The 27,792-nt window shown below is 38.3% G+C and overlaps 1 protein-coding gene and 1 non-coding gene across 7 annotated transcripts in view; one reads left to right on the top strand and one right to left on the bottom strand.

The window, feature by feature from the left end:
- The first annotated feature begins 950 nt into the window (after window positions 1-950).
- Window positions 951-27,792, top strand: part of SPHKAP (SPHK1 interactor, AKAP domain containing) — a 202,106-nt gene continuing 175,264 nt past the window's right edge. For 3 of the 6 annotated variants that reach the window (XM_034955312.3, XM_008975309.4, XM_008975308.4), the window contains exon 1: window positions 952-1,169. In XM_034955312.3, the coding sequence (XP_034811203.2) occupies window positions 1,138-1,169 (32 nt within the window). In that variant the 5' untranslated portion in view covers window positions 952-1,137. Of the gene's footprint in view, window positions 1,170-27,792 lie in introns of all 6 variants that reach the window. The other 3 variants (XM_034955311.3, XM_057301524.1, XM_057301525.2) reach the window with 3 other exon arrangements.
- LOC112439116 (U6 spliceosomal RNA) lies at window positions 12,856-12,958 on the bottom strand. The gene has a single exon (XR_003027422.2). It is a non-coding gene; the product is annotated as a U6 spliceosomal RNA (small nuclear RNA).

The raw sequence follows: 27,792 nt of genomic DNA, 5'->3' as shown, positions 1-27,792 counted from the left end.
TCTTCTTCAGCCAAAGTCTGGGAGAACCTCAGGAACCCATCATCATGCCAAGCCTTGAGTCCCAGGATCTCTAGCTGGTCTGCATTCTTCTGTCCACCTTTTTCTCATGCCTGTTTCATAGATAATCTCCGGGGGATTTCGTTGTACTTACTAGGAGGAATAGCTAAAAGTACATTGGCTCAATCTTCCCATTTGTGGAAGTCCCAAATTTTATTTTTAATTTGTTTTTTAATTGGAAAAAGAAGCAGATTCAACAGTGCCCTCATTTTAGCAGATATTTGCTACTATCAGTGTCTTTCTTCTAAGAAAACTGTCCTTTTTGCTCAGAGAGATACCCAGCCATCAACTGGGGAAGTTTGTGACAGCTCTCCCTCCCAGGTTCTGAGTGCTGTCCTCGGATGGATGGCCGCTCTCATAGGTTTTGAGATTTCTATGTGCGCACACGGTTCTAACAGAAGAGAGAGAAGACTAAGTCACAGTTAAGCAAAATGAGTTAAAGAAACGTGAAAACCAAAACCAAGAGAGAAAGTCCAAATAAAGGGAAAAGACTTAGGAGGTCAAAGCCAGCATCGTTCTGAGTGATCGACCATAATATGGTAGACCACAAACAAAAATGAAATCGAGACAGGAAGCCAGAGGAGTGGCGCGCAACCAGTGGGGAGTGTGGGCATTGCCAGGAGTGAGGGCGTGAATGTGGGAAAGTGGGTGAACAACTTCAGGGCTCAGACCTACTGTACGCCAGCGAGAAAGGGAGGGGAGACGACGGTGGTTGGGGAGAGAGGAATTTTGTCGGAGTCACCTATGCTTCTGGGCACGAATGAGCGATAGAGCAGGATCCTCGAGCAACTGAGACTGGGGCCCGCCTGCAGGAGGCAGGAGCCAGGCAGAAAGGTGGGAGCGTTGGCCACGCGCTCCTGCAAGATCAGAGAGGACGGCGGGAGGGGACAGCGGGCGGTCGCAGCGCACAGAGCTTCCTGGCCAGGGAGGAGCTAGTCTCCGTGGGCGCCGCCGCCGCCCCAGCCTGCGCGCCTCTCTCCTGGCGCGCGCCAGTCTGGCACTCTGGGAGCTGGGTCCTAGCACCACAGACTTATCCTTCGCCTGCACTTTCCATCTTTCTTCTCTGGGCGCCCACCAACAATGGATGGCGACTCCCTGCTCTCGGTACCAAGGTAAGACCCGCTTCTTTCTATGCCCAATACCATGTCGATCAAACTCCGTTCCGCGTTGTGAGTCGCTCACCAACTTGCCCCAGAGCGCTTCGGTTTGCACGGGGCTCCCAGCGAGGAGACAGGGGTCACTGCACTTGTAAATAAGTCCGGCCCAGCCTCGCTGGAGCTACAGGGGACCCTGTCAACTGCCCCACAGGGCGCGATGCTGAGTGGGGCCTGTGCGCTGGAGTGGCACGGGTTGGGGGTCAGCCCCGTGCCCGCCTCTAAGGCCCAGGGACGGAGGTCTGCTCTGCCCTAGGTGGAGCCAGGAGCCGGACTTTCTGCGGACACAGCTTGGAGAGGTTTCACACCTTGTGGGGAGACAGATTCCAAGGTCTAAAACAGGAGGGAACCGGGCTAGGGCAAAGTACCCCCGCTTTCCTTCCACCTTGACCTGGGCGGGTGTCTGGGGCTGCTGGGGTGGGGAAGATTGTCCCTCACCCCCGACCGATACCTAGACTGCCCCCAAAGCGAGATCTTAAGACAGGGCAGAAAACACCTAGGTCCCCTGCAGTCCCACAGTCCTCCACCATCCCCGCACCCCCTGCCAGTCTGCGAGTTCCTTCTTTAACACCTTTGGCTTTGCTCGTCCCCCACACCGGGGTAGGTCACGGACGCCACCCCAGGCGCTGCCGGGTGCGAGTAACGTGTTTTTCGGGGTGTGTTTCTTTCTCCTCTCTCTTTTTTGCCCCTGTTCCGCACTCCTTCTAACTCAGTCCTTTGCGAAATTAAGAACCTGAGATTTTTATGTCTTTCCCATAAACGTCTGGGTATATCGGGGCGGTGGTGCTGGGCCTGCTCCCCCAGCCGGGCAGGTGGCCTTTGCGCTCTTTGCGCTCCCTGGGCGCGGAGCGCTCGCGCCGGGAGCCGAGGATGCTGTTGCTCCCAGGGAGAGGGTGCCCTGGCTGCGGCGCAGCCCCACCTCTCCTCGGCAGCGGCTTAGCGTGGCTCTTCGTGCCATCCCTACTCCCTCTTTTCCCCAAGCAAACAGGTAGGTAGCTTCCAGAGCAGAGCACCAGGCCCTAGAATAAACACTTTAAGTTCGGATTCTTGGAGAGCAGCAAAACCCAATATCCACTGGCCAGGGCACACATGGAGTGATACTACATTGCCAAGGAGCCGAGATGCGGTGGGAGGGGAGGTGGGGGTGGCGGAGGAGGAGAGAGACTGCTTTCCAAAGGCATTGAAGGCTGCCATCTAGAGACCTGAATTATTTGTATTCCGCGATGAAATAACGCTTTCTCAGCTCCACAGGCACTTCCTCCTTAAGCGTCCCTTCGCTGCGGGGATAGCAAATGGTTCAGAAAAGGCCCGCTGTGGTTTCTGTGCACTCCTTGAAGCAGCTCTTAAGTCAAGTCTCAATCCCCACCCTCCCGATCCCTGCCCCAGCGGAACAGGGTCAAAGGACCACCGCTGTCTTTCCATTTTGCCGATTTTTTAACTTAAAAAAAATTGCCAGTGATATTTACGCAAAGGCATTAAGGTGTTTGGAAAGTCATGTAAATTGGAAGCTCACTTTCTCCACCTATCTATTCTACTGTCTAGGGCAAATGGTCATTAGAATTGAAACGGTGAATTGGGTGGTCCTAATAATCTTCCGACAGAGATTTTTGATAACAGATTGATTGCTTTAATCCGGTTTTACAGACCAATATAGCTGCGCCTGAATCCTGACTATATTTCTATTCAAATACTGGAACATTTTCCAAATTACTAGAAACACATTGTGCCAGTAATTTATTACAATTATTTCTGTCTCAGTACTATAAAATGACCTTATGAAGAGCAAAGCAACTCTGATGATATTGCTCTGTATCTTGTAGTAGCCTATCCAAATGTTAATATAGGCTTAATATCAGCTGCAGCAAACTAAGCTTTTTGAACCTGACTTTTTATTCACCAATTTCCACAAATCAGTGTAGTAATTTCCGGTATTTTATTAGCCTTCTTAATCCACAAATCAGTGTAGTGATTTCGGGTATTTTATTAGCATTCTTAATCATGTAAATTAACTCCTGTACATGAGTTGATTCAATCCTCTATTTCATTGTATACAAGAAACACCATTCCTTTTCTATAAGACTTAATTGAAAGCCATAGGGATTGGGATGCAAAAAGAAAATTAAAATTTTTAATGGTGTAGACAAATCATGTATTAGTCATGCTACTTGTTCACAAAACATTGTATTTTAAAGAATTGATTATTGAATATTCCACATAAGCTTTTCGAAGAAACCAACAATGATCAGCAAATATCAAATTGTTATTGTCAAGGCTTGTGATGTCCAAATCTGAAAACATTTTTGGTATCTAATAAAATTAAGTTGGTGGTTATAAATCACTGTTTCTCTTAAGAATTAGAAAATAATTTAAGACATTCTACTTAATAATTAGAGAAAACAAAATGATTTAATAACATTGAGTTAATTATAGAATATATTTTATGTTGGCTTTTCCATTTTCTTAGAATTTTCAATTAAACACAAATATAAATTACTGAAATTTCAATCAAGCAATATTCTGTGATGATTGATATTAAAACTAAATTTGACTCATATACTTCAGAAACTGTAAAACATGTTTTTTTTTTAAGGAAATGTTTTGGGTTCTTTGAGTTATTAAACTGTATTCCCTTCCTTCTGTGAAAACTCTAATTCATTTTTACTATGAATATTTTCATTTTTAAAGGTGCAGTAAATTATGTGGATTGCATCACAGATTTCTTAAAATCACTGGTTATCAAAGCTGGAAGATATCTTCCATAAGGAAACCAAGCTGTGCAGAGATTAAATGTTTCCATGTTAGTTGCATTATAGACCTGGAATCCAAGTGTTTTCTGACTAGTAGTCCATCAAGAAAAAAAAAATTTAAGAGGGATTTTTTTTTAATCTAAAAGCGCTGATAGAGGTTCTTTAGTCATCTATTTTATGGAAAATTGATTTGATTTGCTAAGTCACAAAATTAGATATTAGAAAAACAAAAAAAGAATCAAAGGACATCCATCCAGTGTGTTCTATAGTACACTGTATTACAATGCAGTAGTTTCCACTTACAGAAAAAAAGTCAGTCTCACTTTTATATTGGTAACTAGTGTGTGTTTCATAAGGTGTTATCAAGTGTTATCTAATATATTAAATTATTTGATCATCACATCCTTGTGAGTCAATCATGACAGATATTATCATCTCCATTTCCTAGCTGAAAACTCTGAAGCCAAAGGAAATTAAATAAAGGAAATAATTGTATTAAAAAATCCATATAAATTGTATGTAGCAGAGCTAGGTCATCCACAAAATTTTTCTGCCTTCAAGTCCAGTTTTCTCTTGTGTACTGATTGAAAATCCATACTTTATTTAAATGGAAGGAAAAAGAATTTCTGGTACACAATTTGGACAAACACTGATACCATCAGAACACATGGGGGCAGCCTAAAAGCAAGGAGACCATCTTTTAAAGCCAACAAGTGCTAAAAATAATCTTTTTTAGCAAACAGAAATAGTTTGTCACCTTGGCCATATCTAAGCTTGAATTTGAATGTTAAGAGAGTTCCCTGTTTTCTAAACATTTGCATTGTTATACTGTACTGTTTTGTTCTTTTTGCTTGGTTTACTGGATTCTATTTTAATAATAAAATTTTTATATGGCACTTCGAATGATAAGATCAAAACTCATCAAATGTAAACTTTTGAAAAAACAATTTAGATTGATTTTCTCCATGTGTAATAATGTATATAGGCTTCCTGTCATTTTGTTTTAACCAATCTAAAGTTTATTGCAAACACATTTCACTAAAACTCATCAGAATCTCAAGATTTTACCCCTCAGTATGTTAGTTCCAGGAAAAATAAAATTGATTTTTAAAAATGGAACAAACAACCCAATACTGTATACTGGACTATGATCTTCCATCACCAACTTTTTATAGAAAGGTTAACTGATTTTAGATTTGCACAAAAGGAGAAATTTAAGAGTATATTTAAATTTCTTTGTCCTATTTATGAAAAACTTTCAGAAAAGATTAATCCATTACTCTTAAGTTGAGGAACAGGGACAAATACGAAATACTGCCTTAAGAGTACACTTAACTTCATTCTCTGTCTTGGAATACATACTGTCCTCAAGGCCAGCACTGAGCTGTGGGCACATTCCCCAAGTCTCACTATCTTCTCAGGGTAACACTGCCCAAGAGGTACAATTTCCTATAGAGAAAGGAACTAGGAATTAGAAAGTCCTGGTGCCTCAAACTCTGAGAGTCCACGTTGTTGCTGGGTTGTGGATAGTTGGTTAAGAGACTGGAATTCTGAAGGCAATTCCCAACAGAAAAAAAAAAAAAGGCTTAAAAGACCAACATTAAAACTACACTTCAGATACTGGCAAGTTTTATGGGCCCTTGCTCCATGATCTTGTAAATGGGCCCTTACAATCATCTCATAAATGAATGATTAGGATATATTTTGTTTTACAAGTGGCCTCCTTTGGCTAGTGCTACTCATCTGAATTGAGTTTTTTCTTGGTGTTACAGAGTTACAGCTACAAATAATTGTAAGGAGGGGAAGAGGAAACAGTGATGTATTATATTTGTTTTTTTGTTTTGTTGTTTTGTATTTTGTTTTTGTTTTTGTTTTTGAGACGGAGTTTCGCTCTTGTTGCCAGGCTGGAGTGCAATGGCGCGATCTCTGCTCACTGCAACCTCCACCTCCCTCCGGGATTTAAGTGATTCTCCCGCCTCAGCCTCCCAAGTAGCTGGGATTACAGGCATGCGCCACCACGCCCGGCTAATTTTGTATTTTTAGTAGAGACGGGATTTCACCATGTTGGTCAGGGTAGTCTCAAACTGATCTCAGGTGACCCACCCGCCCTGGCCTCCCGAAGTGTTGGGATTACAGGCGTGAGCCACGTGCCCAGCCCTGTATTTGATATTTGGAGACCTGGTGCTTAGTCCTGTTCTGAAATTAATGGCTGAGACTGTCTGGGCAAGTTACCTGACCTGTTGCTTCTCTGCCTCCTCCTGGATGTGCTGACGTCCAGGATATACTTATCTTCTATGGATATACTTGGATATACTTATCTTCTATGTCGCTCCTACTTTAGTCTTCTATAATGCCACAACCTGTATTGTAGCAGGGACTCTCCCTTGGGTATGATACAGATAAATGTCTTACTCTCTTGAAAGAGGCGGGTGAAATCAAGGCCTTTAAAAGAACTGAAGCAATACCCACCCATCCAAAAGAAAGCTTGTCTTCGAGAATTGGGCTTTATTGTTTTTAATGTTCCCCCAGAGGTGGAAAGCAGCATTATACTTACAGAAACTCTTTTGTAAAGAAGATAGCACGGTAATTAAGATCCCGGTTCTGTCACATATTAGTGATTGGTTATCCACTCTGGGGCAAAATGCTTACCTACTCTGTGATTTATTTTCATCATCTGGGAAATGCGAAAACTACTTCAAACATTTGAAAAGGATGTGAGGCTTGAGACAGTATTATGAAGTACAAGAAATAGTGAGTCTTTAGCCATTGCTTCCCATCATGCTGAATGAACTAAATATGATGGTTTCATGATAGATTTTTTAAGTTAATACTGGTGAATAGCTCACATAACTCAGAGATAAAGTTGACTTTATCTGATATTAGCATAGATATTCTGTCTTCCTTTTGGCTTATTTTTTTTCTATCTTTTTAAAAAAATCTATCTCTTCAAATTTAAGTTGTTTCTTATAGATAGGGTATTGTATCTTACCTTTTTATCTCATCTAAAAATCTCTTTTTTAAATTGATGTGTTAAGACCATTCACATTTGTTAAGATTGTAGATAGGGATAAATTAACTAGCTATTTTCTATTCATGTCCTATGTTTTTTATTCCTTTTTAAAACTTCTGCTCTGCTTTGCATTAAATGAGAACTTGTTTGTGATTCTGTTTTACTTTCTTTATTGATTCATTATTTATCTTTTGTTTAAAAGTGTGTGGTTGCTTCAGGATTTAGAAGATGTTTTTTATTAAGCAGAATCTACCTTCAAATTTTAACATACCACTTCACATCCAGTGTGAGGTTTTTACAACTATACATTCCAAATTATCTCCCCTGATCTTTTGTGCTAATATCATCACATATTTTATTTTTACAAATGTCATAAACACACTATATATTTTGCTTTAAATCATCAGATATTTTTAGAATAATTAGAAATATGAAAAAAAGCCTTCATTTATTCCATTTCTGACATTTCATTTGCATAGATCCAAGTTTCTGCCTGGTATTAACTTCTCTTCTATCCAAAGAGCTTCTTGGATCTGTGACTTCATGCTTATTATTAATTCTGAAAAAAAATTCAGCCATAATTTCTTAAAATGGTTTTCCTATCCTGTTCTGCTTTTCTCTTTTCCTTCTAGAATTTTAATTGCGCATATATTAGAATACAGCTCTTGGATGTTCTTTTATAATTTTGTTTTTGTTTCCTTTATTTTTCCTTTTTTTTTTTTCAGATGGGTAATTTGTATTGACCTATCTTTAAGCTCATTGATTCTTTCCTTGGCTGAGTTCATTCTACTGATATATTTATCAAAGGCATTCTTCATCTGGTTACCATGTTTTACATTTTTAGCATTTCCATTTAGCATTTAGTTTTACCTTATAGTTCTTATCTCTCTGCTGTAACTACTCATGCGAGCTTGCATGCTGTCTGCCTTTTCCATCAGAACCATTTAAATTATAATCATGATTTGTAATTCCCTGCCAAATAGTTCCAACATCTCTGCCATACCTAGGTCTGGTTCTGTTGGTTGCTTCATCCCTTGGAAGTGTTTTTCTATTTTCCTTGCTTTTCAACAGGGCTGGTAATTTTTTGTTGAAAGCCAAAAATCTTGTGTAAAATAATAGTATCTCCAAATGGAAACTGGAAGTCAGCGTCATATTCCCATGTTAAAGACGAGGAACGAAGACTGAGAAAAGTTAAACGACTTGTCAAAGTTTACTCATGTAGTGAGTGACCGAGCCAGAACTTGATCTCTAGGATTTCAAACTCAAAGTCTAATGTTAACTCCATCACTGTTCCTCTCAGTTTTCTAATGCCAGTACATTTCTACTCTGGAGTCCTTCAAGACCTTCTCATGCCACATAGCTTTGTTTATTTCAGACATTTTTCACCCCAAATTCTGAGAACGTCATTGAAGCATATGAGAAAAAAAAAAAAGGTTCCTGCCTGTGATTATCTTACTATGTAATCTCAAGATATCACTTTCTTTCTGAATATCTTTTGATTCAGTCTTTCTCAAAATATGGTCTCTGAATCAAAAGCAGCTACAAAGATGGGTGGATGCTATAAGAGGCTTTGACACAGCCACAGGAAGCAATGGAAACACAGGGAGTGACAGCCAACAAAGTTTAGCATGTGAATTAGAAAGTTTGTATCTGTTCCCAATAGAGCTAAGAATTCAGACACTAAAGCCTCTACCTGCACACCAAGCCACATTTCTCCTTAAGGTAGAAGAGGTGACATATTCTGCCACATGGATTAACAGAGTTTTTCTCCAAAGAAAATAACAATAACATGCAGATCAATGTGCCTCCTTTTATTCCTTTTAACTACATATTACAGAGCCAAATTATTGAAATAGTGTATGAACTTGTTAGAGTAGCCATGGTTTTTGAAGTACAAGTTAGTTCAAAAAACATAAAGGCATCGTATTGCTTTTCTATTGCTGCTTTTTAAAATTGTCAGAAAATGAGTGGCTTAAAACAATACATTTATCATCTCACAGTTCTGTAGGTCAGAAGTCTGACATGGATCTCACTGGGATAAAATCAAGGTGCCGCCAGGGCTGCATTCCTTTCTGGAGGTTTCGCAGGAGAAATGGTCTTATTGCTATTTCCAGCTCCCGGAGGCTGCTTATATTGCTTGCCTCATGACCACCTTTCTCCATCTACAAAGCTAGCAATGGAGGGTTGAGTCCTTTTCTCCCATCACACCATCTGACTTCTGACCTCCTTTTCTGCCTCCCTCCTTCAATTTCAATAAACCTTGTGATTACATCAGGTCACCTAGATAATCCAGCATAATCTTTATATTAAGATCAGCTGGCTAGTAAACTTAATTCCATCTTGAACCTTGATTTTGCTTTGTCATACAATGTCACATATACTACAGATTTTAGGAATTAAGATATGGACGTCTTTGAGGGAGTTCATTATTCAGTGTAACATAGGCATTAATTGAACAAAAAACTGATCTTTCTGGACATCAAATGACACATGAAATTCTACTAGGACTAATTTCTTTCTTGTTTCTTTCTCCTTGTTTCCTTCTTTCTTTCTTTATTAAATAAAAGGGAAGAGGGACAAGACTATTTGCTCCTCCTCTGCCATACGTGAGTCATTCAGTGTTCCTGAGCTGAAACAACTAAAGATTATTCAAGAACATAAAACCAGATCAGGATGGACCTGGAAACCCTACCAAATTCACTCTTTGGCACATGTTTATTGCAGTGGTCATTAATGCTATTCAGCAAGTTTTCCAATTGTACTTGTAAGCATAGGGCAGGATTGTACTTGCTCTTCTCCTTGATATAAGACATAGTGACATAATATGATTTGGCCAATGCAAAGTGCACAGAAGGGATATGTGTCTCTTTCAGTGTAAGTGTTAAAGATCTCATGTGTGACTTGCTTCATTTCTCTTACTTTCTGCCATGGTGACTAACAGATTTCAGGTTGTGGCTGTTCCAACAGCCTGAGTTTCAGAATGAGGTTGAATTGGAGCAGAGCCCCAAGCCAGACCATGATGGACATGTAGCATGAGTAAGAAATATAAATAAAGCTTTGTGGTCTTAATCCCCTGGGGTTTTGGAATTGTGTGATATTGTAGTATAACCTAGCCCATCCTACCTGACCCAGCTACCCTCAGGGTTGTAATGGTGGGTGATCAGATAGGCTTTGCATTGGCTTGTGCAGATTTCCAAAGGATCTCACAGAACTCTTTTTGCTCTAGACTTCCAAAGACCCTTATCACTACCTAACAACATATTCCTGGATGTATTGATATGACGATGAAGTTGGAAGAAGGGAGAAATGAGTCTCACCCTGACCAGTTGTGCAAGTAGTCAGGAGGTATGTCCTATGGACCAGCTCCAGATAATAACAATAAATACCATGGCCTGTAGGCTTCTCCTAGAAACATGGAGTGTGAACTGGGAATCATACTTATCCTGTTATCAATTCACACATTGCCCATTTCATAGTCCACAAGCTAGCTGCTGCTATTTAGGGATGGAATGGTGTTGTATCGTATGCTTTTAACTCTTGCAAATACGGTGCTACATTATCATTTTCCTTTTTTTATTCTTTCATTTCTCTTTCATCCTCATATGATTAAAAATATAGTAAACATATTTAACTTGTACATTTATTATATATTATATATTCTTAATAGGATATACACACACACAACTTTATAAGATTTTTTTCACAAAATCCAACATACCATAATTTATAAGCCTCTTAAGAGATTTTCAAAGGTTATTTTGACTCCAAAAATTTTCAAGATAAACAATGACATTAGATGCTAAATCTCATGTTAGATGCATCTGTGCTAGGACTTCAGGGGTTGACAAAACACTGATTTTGGTAGCATGTCAATAGGAGTAAGAAGATTCAGGAGTCAATTGTCAGTCAACATTTATTGAGCAGACACTCTCTCCTGACACCTTCAAGACTCTCAATGGAGTAAGAAAGACCCAGTTCCTGCCTTCCTTACATTAACAGTGTGTGGGTCCAATTACACAGTGAGTACAGCTGGGGCCACAAATCAAAGGATGTAAAGAGACATGCTAGGAAGTAGATACCCAGTACACCAGGAAGTTGATACTCATTCCACTCTGAAATTAACTTTTCATTTCTTGTGATCTCTCGCAAACGAACCAAACTGATCAGTCCTTCTCTTATTTAATTCTTATGAGAATTCGACATAATTGACAGGTGACCCCTAACTTAAAACTACTTCTTCCTAAGAAGAGACTCACCTATACAATATAAGCAAACTTATAAAAAGGCAAACTTGCCTTTTTAAATAGCAAGTGCTATTCTCTATGTTGGGAAAATGGGAACCCATTGGATGTGGGATATTAGAATTACAAAGGACTTGAGTGCAGGTCATCTTGCCCAGTCCCCTTCCTTTACAGATGAAGAAACCAAAGTCAAGAAAAGTTAAAGGAATTACTCAAATCACACAAATATTTAGAAGTTAAGCCAAGAATAAAATGATATGCAACAGATTGTACTTAAGACTGCACTGGATTTACTTAAAATAATAATAATAAATCTCCAAAACAAAATTGGAAGCACTTGAAATTTTCTGGTACAGAAAAACATGCCTATCATCCACGTCTAAATACCTTCTTTACTTTTCCATAAGAAAAAATAATGTCTATACAATTTCTCACCTCCTTATTTCACTTCAGCTGCCAGAAGTCCTGGAAACAAATTCAAAACTCAATTATAACAACAGTGTAGAAGTTTATGACCTGAGTATCTGTGTTGTTGTTAACCATGATATTGACCTCTTATTATAATTTCTAGTATTCTTAACTCTGAGTTCTAACTTGTGTTTTTCCACTTTATTGCATATATCTTTTCTGTTAACTGTCACAAATTCCTAGAGAAACAAGATGGAAAGGAGATATACCCCAGCGATATGGTAGGCTTGGTTCCAGAAAAATACAATAAAGTAAATATCATAATGAAGTAAGGCACAAAATTTTTTTGGTTTTCCAGGGGATACAAAAGTTATGTGTACTTTATAGCATAGTATATAAAGTGTGTGATAGTATTATGTGTAAAACCATAATGTACATATCTTAATTTAAAAAAACTATATTAAAAAAGTGGTAATGATCATCTGAACCTTCAGAGAGTTCTGATCTTTTTGCTAGTGGTGGGTCTTGCCTTGACGTTGATGGCTGCCAACTAATCAGGGTGATTGTTGCTGAAGATTGGGGTGGCTGTGCAAACTTCTTTAAATAAGAAAACAAAAATGCTTGCTCCACAGATTGACTCTGCTTTTCATGAAAAACTCCTCTGTAGCATACTATGCTGTTTGATAGCATTTTGCCCATAGTAGAACTTTCAAAATTAGAATCAATCCTCACAATCTCTGTCACTGCTTTATCAGTTAAGTTTATGCATTTAGAATACCTTATCAAATTAAGTTTTCTAAACTCTGTGTGGTCATTTCAACAATGTTCATAGCATCTTCACCAGGAGTAGGCTCCATAGCAAACAAACAAAAAAAATTTATTTGCTCATCCATAAGAAGCACTTCCTCATTTGTTCAAGTTTTATCATGAGATTGCAGCAATTAAGTCATATCTTCAGACTCCATTTTTAATTCTAGTTCTTACTATTTCTATCAAATTTGCAATTACTTTAGCCACTGAAGCCTTGAACCCCTCAATGTCATCCATGAAAGTTGAAATCAACATCTTCCAGACTCTCATTAATGTTGATATTTCAGCCTCCTCATGAATCATGAATGTTCATAATAGCATCTAGAATGCTGAATTATTTCCAGAAGATTTTTAATTTACTTTGCCCAGATCCATCATAGGAATCACTATGTATGGCAACTATACCCTTGTAATTTTTTTTAATTTTCAAAAATATGGAATTCTTCAAGAATTTTCATGTCATTCCTGTGCTGGGCCCATGCTAATCTTCTCTGTATCATTCTAATTTTAATAAACATGCTGTGTAAGCAAGCACAAAATGTACTTTTTAAATCATAAGACTTGAAAATCGAAATTACTCCTTGATCCTTGGGCTACAGAATGGATGTTATGTAAGCAGGCATAAAAACAATATTAATTTTCTTGTACAACTTCATCAGAGCTCTTGGGTGACAAGGTACATTGTCAATGAGCAGTAACATTTTGCAAGAAATATTTTTCTAAGCAACAGGTCTCAGTGGGCTTAAAATAAACAGCAAACTGTGCTGTAAACAGACACGCTATCATCCAGGCTTTGTTCCATTTACAGAGCACAGGCAGAGTAGATTTATCATAAATCTTAAGGGCCCTAGGATTTTTGGAACAGTAAATGAGCATTAGCTTCCACTTAAGGTCACCAGCTGCATTAGCACTTAAAAAGTGAGTCAGCTTGTCTTCTGAAGCTTTGAAGCCAGGCATTGACTTCTCCTCTCTAGCTATGAAAGTCCTAGATGGCATCTTGTTCTAATGTAAGGATTTTTCATTTACATTGAAAATCTGTTGTTTATTGAAGCCACCTTCATCAATAATCTTTGCTAAATATTCTGTATAGTTTTCTGCAGCTTCTCCATCAACACTTGCTGCTTGACTTTGCACTTCTATATATGGAGACAGTTTCTTTCCTTAAACCTCATGAACCAACCTCTGCTAGCTTCAAACTTTTCTTCTGCAGCTTCCTCACCTCTTCCAACCTTCATAGAATTGAAGAGAATGAGGGCCTTGCTCTGGATTAGGCTTTGCCTTAAGGGAATGTTGTGGTTGGCTTGATTGTATGTCCAGAACACTCAGACTTTCTCCATATCAGCAATTAAGCTGTTTCTTTTTCTTATCATTCGTGTATTCCCTGGATTAACACTTTTAATTTCCTTCAAGCACTTTTTCCTTTGCATTCACAATGTGGCTAACTGCTTGATGCAAGTGGCCTAGCTTTTGGCCTGTCTCAGCTTTCAATATCCCTTCCTCACTTCATCATACCCAGTTTTAGATGTAAGGTGAGATATGTGTGACTTTTCCTTTCATTTGAAGATCTACAGGCCGTTTTAGAGTCATTAATTGGTCTGACATCAATATTATTTTGTCTCGGGGAATAGAGAGACCCAAGGAGAGGAAGAGAGAAGAGGTAACTTCCAGTCAGTGGAAAAACAATCAGACAACCATTTGTCGATTAAGTTTGCCTTCTTGTATAGCCATGGTGTGTGGTGCCCCAAAATAATCACAATAGTAACATCAAAGATCACTAATCACAGATCACCATAATAGCTGTAATACTAATAATGACAAATTTTAAAATATTGCAAGAATTTTCAAAATGTAACACACAGACATTAAGGGAACACATGTTGTTTGGAAAAATGATGCCAATAGGATTCCTGGATGCACAATTTCCACAAACCTTCCATTTATAACACAGTATCTGCAGAGCATAGCAAAGTGCAGTAAAATGAGGTCTGTCTATATCCATTATTAAATCAATTAGTCTATAGATCAATCATTTTCTTTAAAACAACAGAAAAAATAATTTTCTTGTGGCAAGTTGGAGCTCATAAAAATTATGGTCTATTCATATTTAATTTGCCTTTCATGATAAACTGTATATAAAAAGTTGTAAGTAGTTTCTTTGAAATGATTAGTGCATTAAAGTAAATCAGCTGTTTTAAAATAAATATATAATAAGATAGAATGCTAAAGTTTTGTTGGATATTTTCCTAAATTATTTGTTAAGTGTAATATTACATACACATTTTAAATATGTGTGCATATATATCAGTGTATACTAAAGGTATTAATGTATGAGCATGTCTTTTTCAGTTGGTACATTTTCTACTTTAGTGTATTTTTCTCAGATATTACAATGAATTAAATAATACAGTAAAAACTTTAAAATATTTAGTACTGCTGCCAAAGATACTAAGAGAATTGATTATTTCCTTTCTATATACTTCAGTGTTAATATAAGTTACATAACATACTTTATTTCTTTTTGTCCTACAAGCCTATAATTTTGAACTAAGAACATAAAAAGAATTCAGTAAATTACTTTTGGTGGACTGCGTATACGAATAGACTTACCCACTTATTTTCACTTGAATACATAATTCTTCCACTTAATTTACATAGAAAAATACATTAAATAATTTATCTGGGTAATTCAAACCAAAAATAAAACTCAGATAAAAATAAATTAAGAACCCATTGAAGTCATTTTTCTCTAAGCAAAATCTTGGCCCCATATAATGTGTTCATTGCTGACTCATGGATTTAATATATCCTGAATATTTTTAATTTTTACTTCAACTTTTTAAATAAATGAATCAACAGTGCTTCAATATAGTGATTAAAAAGGTACATTGACTTCACTTGTGTTAATTATCAGTAGATCGGTGATCTGATCTGGCATTCTGTTACACTATTGGTATTTCTGTCTTTGCAAACGTGAAAAAAATGTGGTGACTTCATGAGAATCAGGTAATATAGAAAATTAGCTGCAGTTTCATCACATGGATCGTTATAAAAAGTATCCAAGAAAGAGATTCACTATTCAGAGAACATCCTAACTAGAGAAGTTGTTATCACAATTGATATAGTTTGCATGTATGTCCCCACCCAAACCTCCTGCTGAAATTTAACCCTCAGTGTTGGAGGTGGGGACTGGTGGGAAGTGATTGGATCATGGGGCCGGGTTTTTCATGAATGGTTTAGCACCATCCTCTTGGTGCTGTCCTCGTGATAGTGAGTTCTCCCAAAATCTGGTTGTGCAATAGTGTATGGCACCCTCCCCTCTCTCTCTGGATCCTGCTCTCACCATGTGATGTGCTAGCTCCCACTTTGCTTTCTGCCATGACTGTAAACTTCCAGAAACCTTCCTGGAAGCACATGCCAGTTCTGTGCTTCCTGTACACCCCGCAGAACTGTGAGCCAATTAAACCTGCTTTCTTTATAAATCACTAGGTCTCAGGTATTTCTTCATAGCAATGCAAGAATGATACAATAACCATAATAACACTCAGCCTTATAGATCATAGTCATTCATCACGCAGAAGAAATGTGTGAAAATATTAACGATAACATTTTCCTCAGTATTTCTATTGTGTCAAAGACATTTTCCACAGGATAAATAAGAACATATATAAAGAATGAGGCAGGAAAGGAGAAGATATGATACAAGTTTTAACCTTGAAAATTAATTATATAAGACTGGCATGAATGATTGACAGTGGGCAAAAAATCAGGGGAACAGCTTACTTAACTTATTTGAAAGGAAGAGATAAAACCTAGTGACTTGAATTTAGTCTTCATTATGTGTGGGCACATAAAACTTGGAAAAAGGCATGTGAAGTAAATTTACTACAAGGAGGTCTAGGTGTCATACTAAATGTTGAACAAGGTTAATATGTTTGGGCATTTCTCTTTCAAAATAATATAAGGGAAATTAGTTCATTTTGTCAATAGTTTTTAAGTAAATATGAATTATGTAATAAACAATGAATTCGGTGTTGATTAATAGATCATAATTTTCCCTTCAAAATTGTATGTAAACATGGCCCTTGTGTCACAAGATCATAAACACCTCATAAACAGCCTCATCAATTTTGCCAGTACTCCCTTTAATTCTTTGATTCTCAGATTTGTCTCTTTGAGGCATCTATCGTGTCATAGTCCTCATGGATTTTCTCCTCTTCTGACATTAACTGTTCTCACTCTGCCAGACTCATTTGGTGGTAGTTTGACATGTGATTAAAGAGTTCCGTAACGTTACTTTCTTCTTTTTTTGGAAATCCTTCATCTTCCTCAAAGTTTGCCATTCCAGTTGATTAGCATTTTACTTAAATAAAAATCACAACCTCTTAAAGAATCAACAGGCAACAACCACCAAATATGTTGATGCAATGGACAGAGAGACATTCAAGGTAGGTGGGGTGAGAACTTTACTGGAAACTAATTGTTAAATGTTCAGTACATTAGTTAAGACAACTCTTGCTTTCTTACACAATCTTGTAATTGCAGAGACTGGCTTAACAATAACAAGGACACTTGATCTTTTGGGGGATAATTTGCAATCACTTTAAGTTTATCAGATTTTCTCCAGGGAATGACATTGCCAAAAATCATTTTTATTTTCACAAAGGTTATCTGTAGAGGAGTGAGTTATCTCACTAAGCAATGCAGGTGCAATTGAATATTTCAAAAACTCAGTCCTCTAAGAAATGTTCTAAAGTAGTTAATATTACAGAGGTCTTTATGTTTCCAAAATACCTTACAATTATTATTCTATTTTTAATGCACTGGTAGTTATTTCAACTGAATGTATGAAAGGCACCAAATGGTGTTCCAGGAAGAAAGCAGGCCCTTGATAAATATCAATACCCTTCTCTTCCCTTTGGATAAGACCACAGTGTTATTCAAAGTCTAAAAGACAGCACATAGATCAATTGGATTAGAACTGTGTAGTGGGACTTCTACCAGTGTTTGAAGTGACCAGGACTTTGGGGAAATGGATACATGTCTAGTCTGACAGAGTTACCGAGTCACTCATTGACCCCTATAGTGGGTTCCAAATGCCTGTGAGATGGGTAAAAAAAAAAAAATGCTGCCACAGAAACAAGTCTCTTTATAGAGAGTTAAGGTCTAATGTAAAACAGATATAAGCCTTGGCAAAACAGAATCCATTCATACTTTTATTTATTCAGTACTAATATTGATCCTTTATTGTATATCAGATAATATCAGCTGAAATGCAATAATGAACACAAGTAGAGTCCACCCCCTTCTCATGGTACCAATGGAGAGAAAGACAATGACATCAGTGGACATATAGCAAATTGACATGTGTGCGCCAAGGAAAGGGAACATGGTCTTTAAGAACATATGACAATGAACAAGACTTAAGCAGGAGAGCAAGGCAGAGTGCATTCTCATGAGGAAGAGTGCTCTGGCAGCCACACCAGCAGTTTAAAGAGTCCAGAGGCAGGAGAGCAATTGAGCGTTTAAAGAGCTCTAGGTGTGTGCCTGAAGTACAGGAAATGAGGAAGAGATGAGTGACAATGAGACCTGAAAGGTAGGGGCCAGAATAGGTTAAGCCTTGGGGACCATTGGGTATTCCTCCTAAAAACAATGTGATGTCACTGATGGTTTTCAATGTAGAGGTGGCTGGAAGCCCTAATTCATATAAAGGTTGTAGCCCAGTGTGTGGCATATTGTAAATGCTTCATAAACAGAAACTGTTACTATTGTAATAATCACTGTTGAAACTATAATTTCAATACCACAATGTTTGGGGGCTGTATTAGTCAGGGATTTCCAGAGGGACAGCATTAATAGGACATATGTATACATGAAAGGGAGTTTATTAGGGAGAACTGGCTCACACGATCACAAGGCAAAGGCCCACAATAGGACATCTGCAAGCTGAGGAAGAAAGAATCCAGTAGTGGCTCAGTCAAAGTCTGAAAGTCTCCAGACCAGGGAAGCCAACAGTGCAGCCTTCAGCCTGTGGTTGAAGGCCTGAGAGGCCCTGGCAAACCACTGGTGTAAGTCCAAGGGTCCAAAGGCTGAAGAACCTGCAGGCTGATGTCCAAGGGCAGAAGGAAGCATCCAGCCCAGGAGAAAGAAGGAAACCAGAAGACTCAGCAAGGGAAGTTATCCCATCTTCTTCTGCCTGCTTTGTTTTTGCTGTGCTGGCAAGCCAATTGGCCCACCCACACTGGGAGTGGGTCTTCCTCTCCCAGTCCACTGACCCAAATGTCAATCCCCTCTGGCAACACCCTCACAGGCACACCCAAGAACAATACTCTACCAGCCATCAAGGCATCTTTCAATCCAATCAAGTTGACAGCTAATATTAACCATCACAGGGGCATTCCTGGGGAGAGCTAATATTACAGGATCACCAGAATAGGATTATTCAAAAGTGGCAGCTGTCATTAAGATGACATTTTAAAAGCATCTTATTGAGTTTCAAGGACATCTGGAAACAGTCACCCAACAGGTTGGTCATACGTCATGCAAATAAGAAGGCAACCCAGACTATCCCAAAGGGCTTCTTCACAATATTTGTTGCTATATTGCCATGTTCTCAACAGCACATAGCAAGGGAGGTGGAAATACTGCCCACACCTGCAAACACCCATGTTGACCTGTGTACGTTATAAATAGGTACAATTGCTCCTCTTCAATATTACTGAGGAAAGGATGGAGTGGGATAAAACAAGAAGGAGTAAAAGAGAGAGAGAATATGCAGATAAGATGAGGAGGAGGAGCTGGTAGTGGGTCACTTAGTACCTTAGTCTGCATCTTGCATAGTGAACATAAAAGCTATTGGAATTCAATCAAAAAATTTTTGCCCCTAACATTTGATACATGTATAATAAATATTATTTCTTTATTCTAATTAAATCTCTCTCTCTCTCTCTCGTTTTCTCTCTCTCATCTCTCTGTCTCCCTGGATCCCCATGCCACTCAGTTGGCTTAATAATTGCAGTCATTCACTGGGGTAGTGCAAAAATCTAAAACCTACCAGAAAAACATTGGGTTGTATTGGTAATCCCCAGCCTGTCATTGTTGCTGCTGATATCCAGTTGCTCACTGACATGCAATTGCTTTCTGCTCACTTTAAAAGTGGGACAGCAAGATTTTGTCTGAGAGCCCCAGTGCTTAATAATTCTGTTTCTGTGGCTGTAACAAAGCTGTTCCTCCCAGTTTTGCTACCTCCTCATGGTACTGGCTTTAAGAAGGGCTTTGTGGCCAGGCACGTGACTCACACCTGTAATCACAGCACTTTGGGAGGCCGAGCTGGATGGATCAACTGAGGTCAGGAGTTTGAGACCAGCCCGACCAACATGGTGAAACCCCATCTCTACTAAAATTACAAAAATTAGCCAGGTGTGGTGGCACATGCCTGTAATCCCAGCTACTTGGGAGGCTGAGGCAGGAGAATCACCTGAACCCGGGAGGTGGAGGTGGCTGTGAGCCAAGATTGCGCCATTGCACTCCAGCCTGGGCAACAAGAGTAAAACTCCATCTAAAAAAATAAATAAATAAATAAATAAAAAGAAGGGCTTTGTTTCCTCTCCTATGTATTCTGCCAACCTGTGTCCCTCCCATCCTGTTACCTCTCAAAGTCAGATTAATATAGCAATATATAATGTATGTGTGCTATACAATCCCTGTTGTCAGTATTAACAACTAATTTCATTGAACACTTTTCATTGCATACGGACAACTTTTGAATAGCTGCATGAATATAATTTATTTAAAATTGCCAAACCACTGGTCTTGTTCAAGTTTAAACTAAGATAAAGCTTACCAATCAGTAATTAAGGGGAAGGATCCACTTGATTTGGCCAATTAGAATACTTCAAATATAAGAGACATTTCCACAAGATATTACTTATATCAGAATTGATACCTGAAATTTAACTATTAATAAATTCTCTAATTTAGCTCTTTTGATTCTGAAATGCAGATATAAAAAGGCAGGAAGCATCTGAAGAGTTTCTCATTCTGGAGATCAACCTGTTTCTCCAACCTCATTTGTTTGGAAGGAAAGTACACAGAAGCAGCAAACCTCAGCCTCTGAAGGGGCCCAACTCCTGACTCTGCATGGCTCAAGGGTTATTTCTTAGCAAAGAATATGTATAGGTTACAACCAACATCTATCAAAAATAAAAACAAAGCAAATTCCTAGTAATTGGTAAATGCCTTCTATTTTCTATTGACTCCTTCCTCTGGGCCATGATTATTTTGTTAATAAATTGTACTTCTGAAGGAATATGAACTTGAACCATGCTCTAATTTAATAACGCAATAGATAGAAAGCCTAGGAATATTTCTGAATATAGTACTGGCAATGCTATAAATGAGGCATTTCAACTGATTACCACATACTTAATAGGACATAAAAGCTTGGAGTCCAAGGTGGCAAAAACAAACAAACATTTCAATCAAGGGCAATTTGTAAGAGTGGATTAGATGCCATGTGGATTTGTACTTCTAAGCAAACATGTATTTTATTTTATTTTATTTTATTTTATTTTATTTTATTTTATTTTATTTTATTTTGTTCTGTTTTATTTTTAGTTCCAAGATGCACGTGCAGGACATGCAGGTTTGTTACATAGGTAAACGTGTGCCATGGTGGTTTGCTGCACCTATCAACCCACCACCTAGGTATTAAGCCCAGCATGCATTAACTATTTTTCCTGATGCTCTCCCTCCCTCACCCCTCTGACAGTGTGTATTGTTCCCCTCCCTGTGTCCACATGTTCTCATTGTTAAGCTCCCACTTTTAAGCAAGAATATGCAGTGTTTGGTTTTCTGTTCTCTGAGCAAATATCTTACGAACATTTTTTCTTCACTGATGGCTGAAACTCATGCAGCAAATGAAAATATCATTGTTTCTAGATTGGGCCAACTCAGTAGCCTCCCACTTACATCTACTCTGAACACCTCAAAGGTCTCATATGAGCTCACCCTGTCTTCCTATCCAGGCTTTTCCTGACTTTCACATTCTCTCACTGTCTACGCTGTAGCTAGACTGACCTACTTTTAGTCATTCCTACCTACTGGGTCTCTTTACCAAGCTAATTCCTATTCATCCTTTATAAGCCAGATTCCCACTGAAGCTTTCCCTGGACTTCCTTTACTAAGTCAAATCCCTGCTAAGTATCAGTGCCTCACAGTTCATCACAGTGACACATTTGTACTTGTTTATGTGATTATTTGTTTAACACCTACCTTATCCACTCACTGTGAGCTTGTTGAAAGGAAGATTCATCTAAGTTTTGTCCCTCTTGCATCTACAGTGCCTCATCGCATTTGACACAATGTCAGATCTGACAAATGTTCGTTAGACAAATAAATGAAACATAAATGTTATCTGGGCCAAGTTTACCTGTGAGCGCAGAGAACTCAGATGCTAATATCTTATTTGGAAGGCCAAGAAAGTCAGTATAAGGAAAGGGACACTGAGTTCAGAGCACTGAAAATAAGTATTTATTAACTCACAAATATGCAGAGGTTTAAAATATGTTGAAAAAGTTCACCTAAAAGCAGTCATTGTCCCATCAAATATCTTTGATTGGTGATATGATTTAGCTGTGTCCCCACCCAAATCTCATCTTGAATTGTAGTTCCCATAATCCCCAAGTGTCATGGGAGGGATCTGGTGGGAGGTAATTAAATCATAGGGGCGATTACCCCCCATGCTGCTGTTCTCATGATAGTGAGTGAGTTCTCACAAGGTCTGATGGTTTTATAAGGGGCTTTTCCCTCTTTGCTCGACACTTCTTCATCCTGCCATCATGTGAAGAAGGACATGTTTCCTTCCCCTTCTGCCATGATTGTAAGTTTCCTGAGGACTTCTTCAGCCATTTGGAACTGTGAGTCAATTAAACCTCTTTCCTGTATAAATTACCCAGTCTCAGGCAGTTCTTTACAACAGTGTGAGAACAGACTAATACAATTGGTATATAAAAGTTTACTGGTAACAAAGTAAATATATTAAAGTATTTCATTCAGAAGGTACTCATAGATCTAGCTAAAGAACATTTAAATTGTATAATCATGGGGAAGATGGACATGATTGGTACAATATTCTACCTCCCCTGCTTCCATGCCAGATTCCTCTGACAGCATCAATTCTCATGTTCATTGAAAACTCCAAATTAAGCTAAACTTCCTCCACTCTAATTTGTATTTTGGCTGATTTATGTCTTCTTCAAAGTGATGGAGGTTTTTCTGTTAAAGATCTTGTTTGGCAGCTGAGGATAGGGAATGTCAGGTTCCCTTGACTTCCTCTCCAAATGAACAAGAAGCTCCTGGCTGCAGGCTCCTAGCCCCAGAACAGATTCCTAGTAGCAGTCAACAAACCACAGATCGGTCTGGAAGGAGACTGCAAAGATGCCCTTACATAAAAATTAGTTCCACAGACATAGTGATGATGACACAGAGGCAAAATACATAGTTCTCTGTGGTGAGAAAGTAGAGCAGAGAGGAAGGGAAGGGCTTGATGATTGAAGCCCCCTGTAGTCTATAGAAGATGACCTTAATATGTCCCTCAGTTTGGCCAAACTTCACATATACTTCCTGACTCTAGGCCCAGACCTCCATTTTCTTAAAGCAGTTTCTCTAGAAAATGTGTAATTGTAAGTTATTTCTTTAACCTTTTGTGACATAAATCCTTTTAAAAGCCTCTGTTCAATTTTATAACCCAGGGATGTCTTTCTTTAAAGACCCGGGAGCCACCTCCTTGAAATGCAAACATGCAGGGAGATAGCATCCCATCTTCCAGTTTCTGTGGGAGGGTAGGAGCCTAACTTCTGTGGGTGCGTTGTTTCCAGTTGCAGTTTTGCAAGCCCCTCCTCTCATGAAGATACGAGAAAGTTTACTTTTCCTTTAGATAAGGCCAGTTAACAAACACAGATGGCCTATGGTTTTCATTCTCACCCCCAACCCTGCTCTTAAAAACTCCCCTGCTCTTTGTTTAAGCAGAAATGAGTTCCATTTCCTATTTAAGAAATGGAGTTCTCCTTCATTGCAATAGCCTCAAATAAAGTCTTTCTTATCTATTTAACTTTGGTACAATTTTTGCCTTCACACCATATTTAGGAAATCGGACTGTGTCTGAGTTGGTAAAGGCAGGGTGGGACAGCAGGGGAGAGCTCAGAGTGGGGAGAGGATGGACCCTACAGTCCAGACTGGAACCCTGACTCCATCACCACCCATTGGTAAATTACTTCATCCCTCAGTCTTGGTTTCTTCATCTCTGCCACATAAGGACGGACTGAATCCATTCAGTGATATTAAGAACAGAAAGAAGGGGATGGAATGCAAGACATATTCGGAGAGCAAAATTGGAAGTATTTGGTATTCGATTGGGGTGAGGGAAAAGAGATTCAAGGGTAAATTCAATTTTTCTTTAGTTTAGATAATTTGTGCTAATTGTAATGCCAAAAACTGAGCAGCAAAGTCCTAGGGAAAGGCAGAGCAGACTGAAATAAGTTGTATTTGAAATAGATGTGAAATATGTAGATGTAGACATCCAACATGCCATTGGGTATTCAAATCTGAAGCTCAAGGGAAAGATCTGCAGTGAGAATATAAATCTAGACTGAAAATCTTAGAGGTATGGGATCACTTGGGTGAACTAGTTAAGAATAGCTCTCCCTTTTTCATTCCCAATTCTATTCTTCTTGAATTTTGAATCTTTTTATATTTTTCTTATTTTCCCAGTGGGCCCTAAGTTCACTCCATAGAATTGGCCAGAGAATTCAGTGTCTCAGACTTTGACCTTTCATACTCCCAAGGACACAATTTAAACTTGTCTCTGGTTCTTCCTACTCCTGGCTACTTTAACCACTTTCAGACTGGAGCTGGGATGCAATTGCTCTCTTGGCACTACTGTAAGGGGTAAAATCACATAGACTGTGCTAAAAAAAAAAAAAAAAAGAAAGAAAGAAAGAAGTAAATTACAATTACAATTACCTTATATATGTGTATTGTATTTTCACACAGCCTCTCTGGTCTTAAAAAGAGCAAAGTGGGTAAAGAATGCAGACAGTGGGCAATTTGGGCAGTAAATTAGAGTTGTTTGAATGTATGGTCAACATTGAACAGAATGCTGATGAATTTCACTGAATAATGGCTCAATTCTCCATGCTGCTTTGCTTGAGTGCACAGTCATGGAAGAAATGAATCTGTGTGTTGCCCATTCTGCTGCACACTTCTTGACCTTTTCCAAGTGTGTCAGTCACAGTGAGCTTCATTAAGCTTGACATGCTGTTGTGCCCCTGGCATTTCCACACTGGTCTCATGCATTCTACAGCAGGCTAATAACCATGGCTTAATAAAAAGTAAAACTATCTAAAACTTGGTGCCTTGTTTTCTTGGTGACATTTTTTTTCTTTTAAGACTCATAATTATCCAACTTAAACAAAACAACTACTACACCTCTGTGGCCACCTAAACAGTCTGAAAATATTTTGCCCTCCATGTTTTACTTCTAAAACTCTCCAATGAAGGCATTTCCTGCAACTGTAAAACAGACTTATGTACTACCCCTTAGCTTTCCTCCGTAAGCTTCCCCACAAAATGACACCTCCTTTACCCCCATACTCATAAACCAAGGTAGTAGAAGTGCCTGCAATGAGACAAATAGACTCAGAATCCCTCCGAAAGAGAAGTCTATTAAAAAAACAACAACTAAAAAGGAGGAATAACAGGTGTACTATTGCTAATTATCCAGCTGCTCCATTCCATTCTTATTAATTGGGTCCTGCCTTTTTCTTTTTTGAGGCTATGAGTAGAAAACCTTGGAATATTCAGATATACATTCAATCTTTCAGATCATTTGAATTTTTATTTCCATGATATTCAATATACGGCTCTCTGGAAACAAGTAATTTACTTTTGGTGCTGTGTAGGCAGTATTTTGTAATGGAAAAATCCCAAGGCATGAAATTGAAAGACCTGGGTTTTAAGATCATATTCTATGACCTACTGTGTGACTTTGGCAAAATTAGTTGACTACTCTGAATGTGTTTATTAATGTTTCCTGACCTGATTCTTATTATTTGTGTACAAAGAAAACTATCAACTTATGTGAAAATATTTACTTTATAAGAGTAATATTCAAATGTTATTTTCCTTCATATCTTACATATTTTACTTTTATTTATTTTATTGCTTTTCTGTCTCTCTTCTCCAGTACAACATAAACTCCACGAAGGTAGGGATGTTTGTCTGCTTTATTTACTGCAGTATCTTGAGCTCCTTGCACAGTGCTTGCTGCCCAGTAGCTGTATTAATCTGTTCTCAAGCAGCTAATAAAGACATACCTAAGACTGGGTAATTTATAAAGGAAAGAGGTTTAATTGACTCACAGTTCCATATGGCTGGGGAGGCCTCACAATCATGGCAGAAGGCAAAGAGGAGCAAAGCCACGTCTTACATGGTTACAAGCAAAGAGGGCATGTGCAAGGGACCTCCCCTTTATAAAGCCATCAGACCTCGTGAGACTTAGTCGCTATCATAAGAACAGTACAGAAAAGACCCACTCCCATGATTCAATTACCTCTCACAGGGTCCCTCCCACAACACATGGGAATTATAGGAGCTACAATTCAAGATGAGATTTGGGTGGGGACACAGCCAAACCATATCAGTAGCTATTTGTTGAAAGAATAAAAGAATGAACATGCACACAGATTTCTACTTGGTTTTACAATTGCTTAGAAAGGATTATGTTCTTTCTGATTGTTGTACTTTTAAGTTGTTTATGGAACTGTTAACAAATCATTAGAAAGACATCCCATTTTGATTGAGTGTTTAAGGAGAAATGAAATGCTTGTGTATTTATAGAAGACTTTACCTTAGAAAATGAGGAGCTCGGAAGTAAATTTGAATCAGTGACAAGAAGGCCCGGGACATATAACCATGACAATTTATTGCTGCACTGGTAATTTTGCTTAAAGCAATAAACTTCATTCCATCTACAGTGGAGAAGAATTGAGCCAGTACATTAGGAACACTAATAAAAATAAAGTATCCTCTCAGTTCCTGTGGCTATTTTATCACAACTGGAATGTAACTACATGTGAAACATATATGTCGGATTTGGGGGGCAATTATCATGTAAACACTAAAAGTATATATAAAAGATCTTATGACAAAGTAGGTCTTGAGGGAAAAATAAAAGAGTCTTTTTCTCTTAGTGGGCACATTTTAGTTTAAATCCTTCACAAGGGAAGACATTTCTAACCACAGTGCTCTTCTATATAGGACACATTCAGTTCCACTCTGCCTAGAAGCTGGCTAATAAACTGGATGACCTGCTGAGCTTTCTCCCTGAGCTACAACAAACACCAGCTCCTAAATTTTGAGATTTTGCTTTGTCCTCTTTGCTTGCATCACACAGAAGCTCTCTTGCCTGCTTGCAACTATAATTTGCAATAAATATTACATTTATAGGATTTCTCTCAAAGATATATGTATAGCACTTTTGGACATTTTAGGAATAAGAGAAGCATTGTTTTAAAGTACTAAGACATCTGGAAGTCTCTTTACATAATCACCATAGTTGGACTTGCTCACTTTTTGCTCTTAATTCAGTTTTCTCAGTGGCATCTAATGAGGCAACAGCATAAACCTGCTGTGCCAATGGCTATGTTGTCCTAATAATGATGAAACACCTCATCTGCTCAGCCTCGGGAAAATTTCATGCTCTGCTTCCTCCAGAAAAGATGAAATGTGGTTTCCAGGAACAAGTCAAAGTTTCTTGAACCTTGGCTATTTGGAAATACATGGAGTTATAAAACCTGAAACACATACTTATATCATATCCGGTTTATGGTCTTTTTAGTGAGTAAACTTTTTCTGTTTTTATGATTTATATGGAGCATAATGCTTCAGGTTGCCATTAATAATAGTTGCATATAGGTTATGGCTATTTAATTATCTCCATTTCAATTATTTTATTACTCAATTACTTTATTAATGATCTACCTTTAGAAAGCAAGTAATTCTTACTCCACGAACTTTTGTCTCACCCCCCCCCAAAAAAAAAATGAACAATGGTAACTGCTGAATGAATAAAAAGGGTAATCATTGTTAACCATTAAACAGACGTACTGGTCCCATCTCAGGTGTTGATTTCATCTTCTGAAAGAAAATGAATTGGGCAAAGGTACAGCTAGGAACTAAATAAGAAAACTTTCAGTGAAACCACAATAATTGAGGTTAACTTGGATGAAAAAGTATAATTAAACACCTTGCTAATGCCTAATGGTACCTGGGAAATGCATTGTAATTAGAAATATAACTTACACAAAAAG

This window comes from Pan paniscus, chromosome 13, assembly GCF_029289425.2.
Source record: "Pan paniscus chromosome 13, NHGRI_mPanPan1-v2.0_pri, whole genome shotgun sequence".
NCBI lineage: Eukaryota > Metazoa > Chordata > Mammalia > Primates > Hominidae > Pan > Pan paniscus.
The sequence above is the reverse complement of the archived record's forward strand: the minus strand, read 5'-3'. Positions and strand labels throughout refer to the sequence as shown.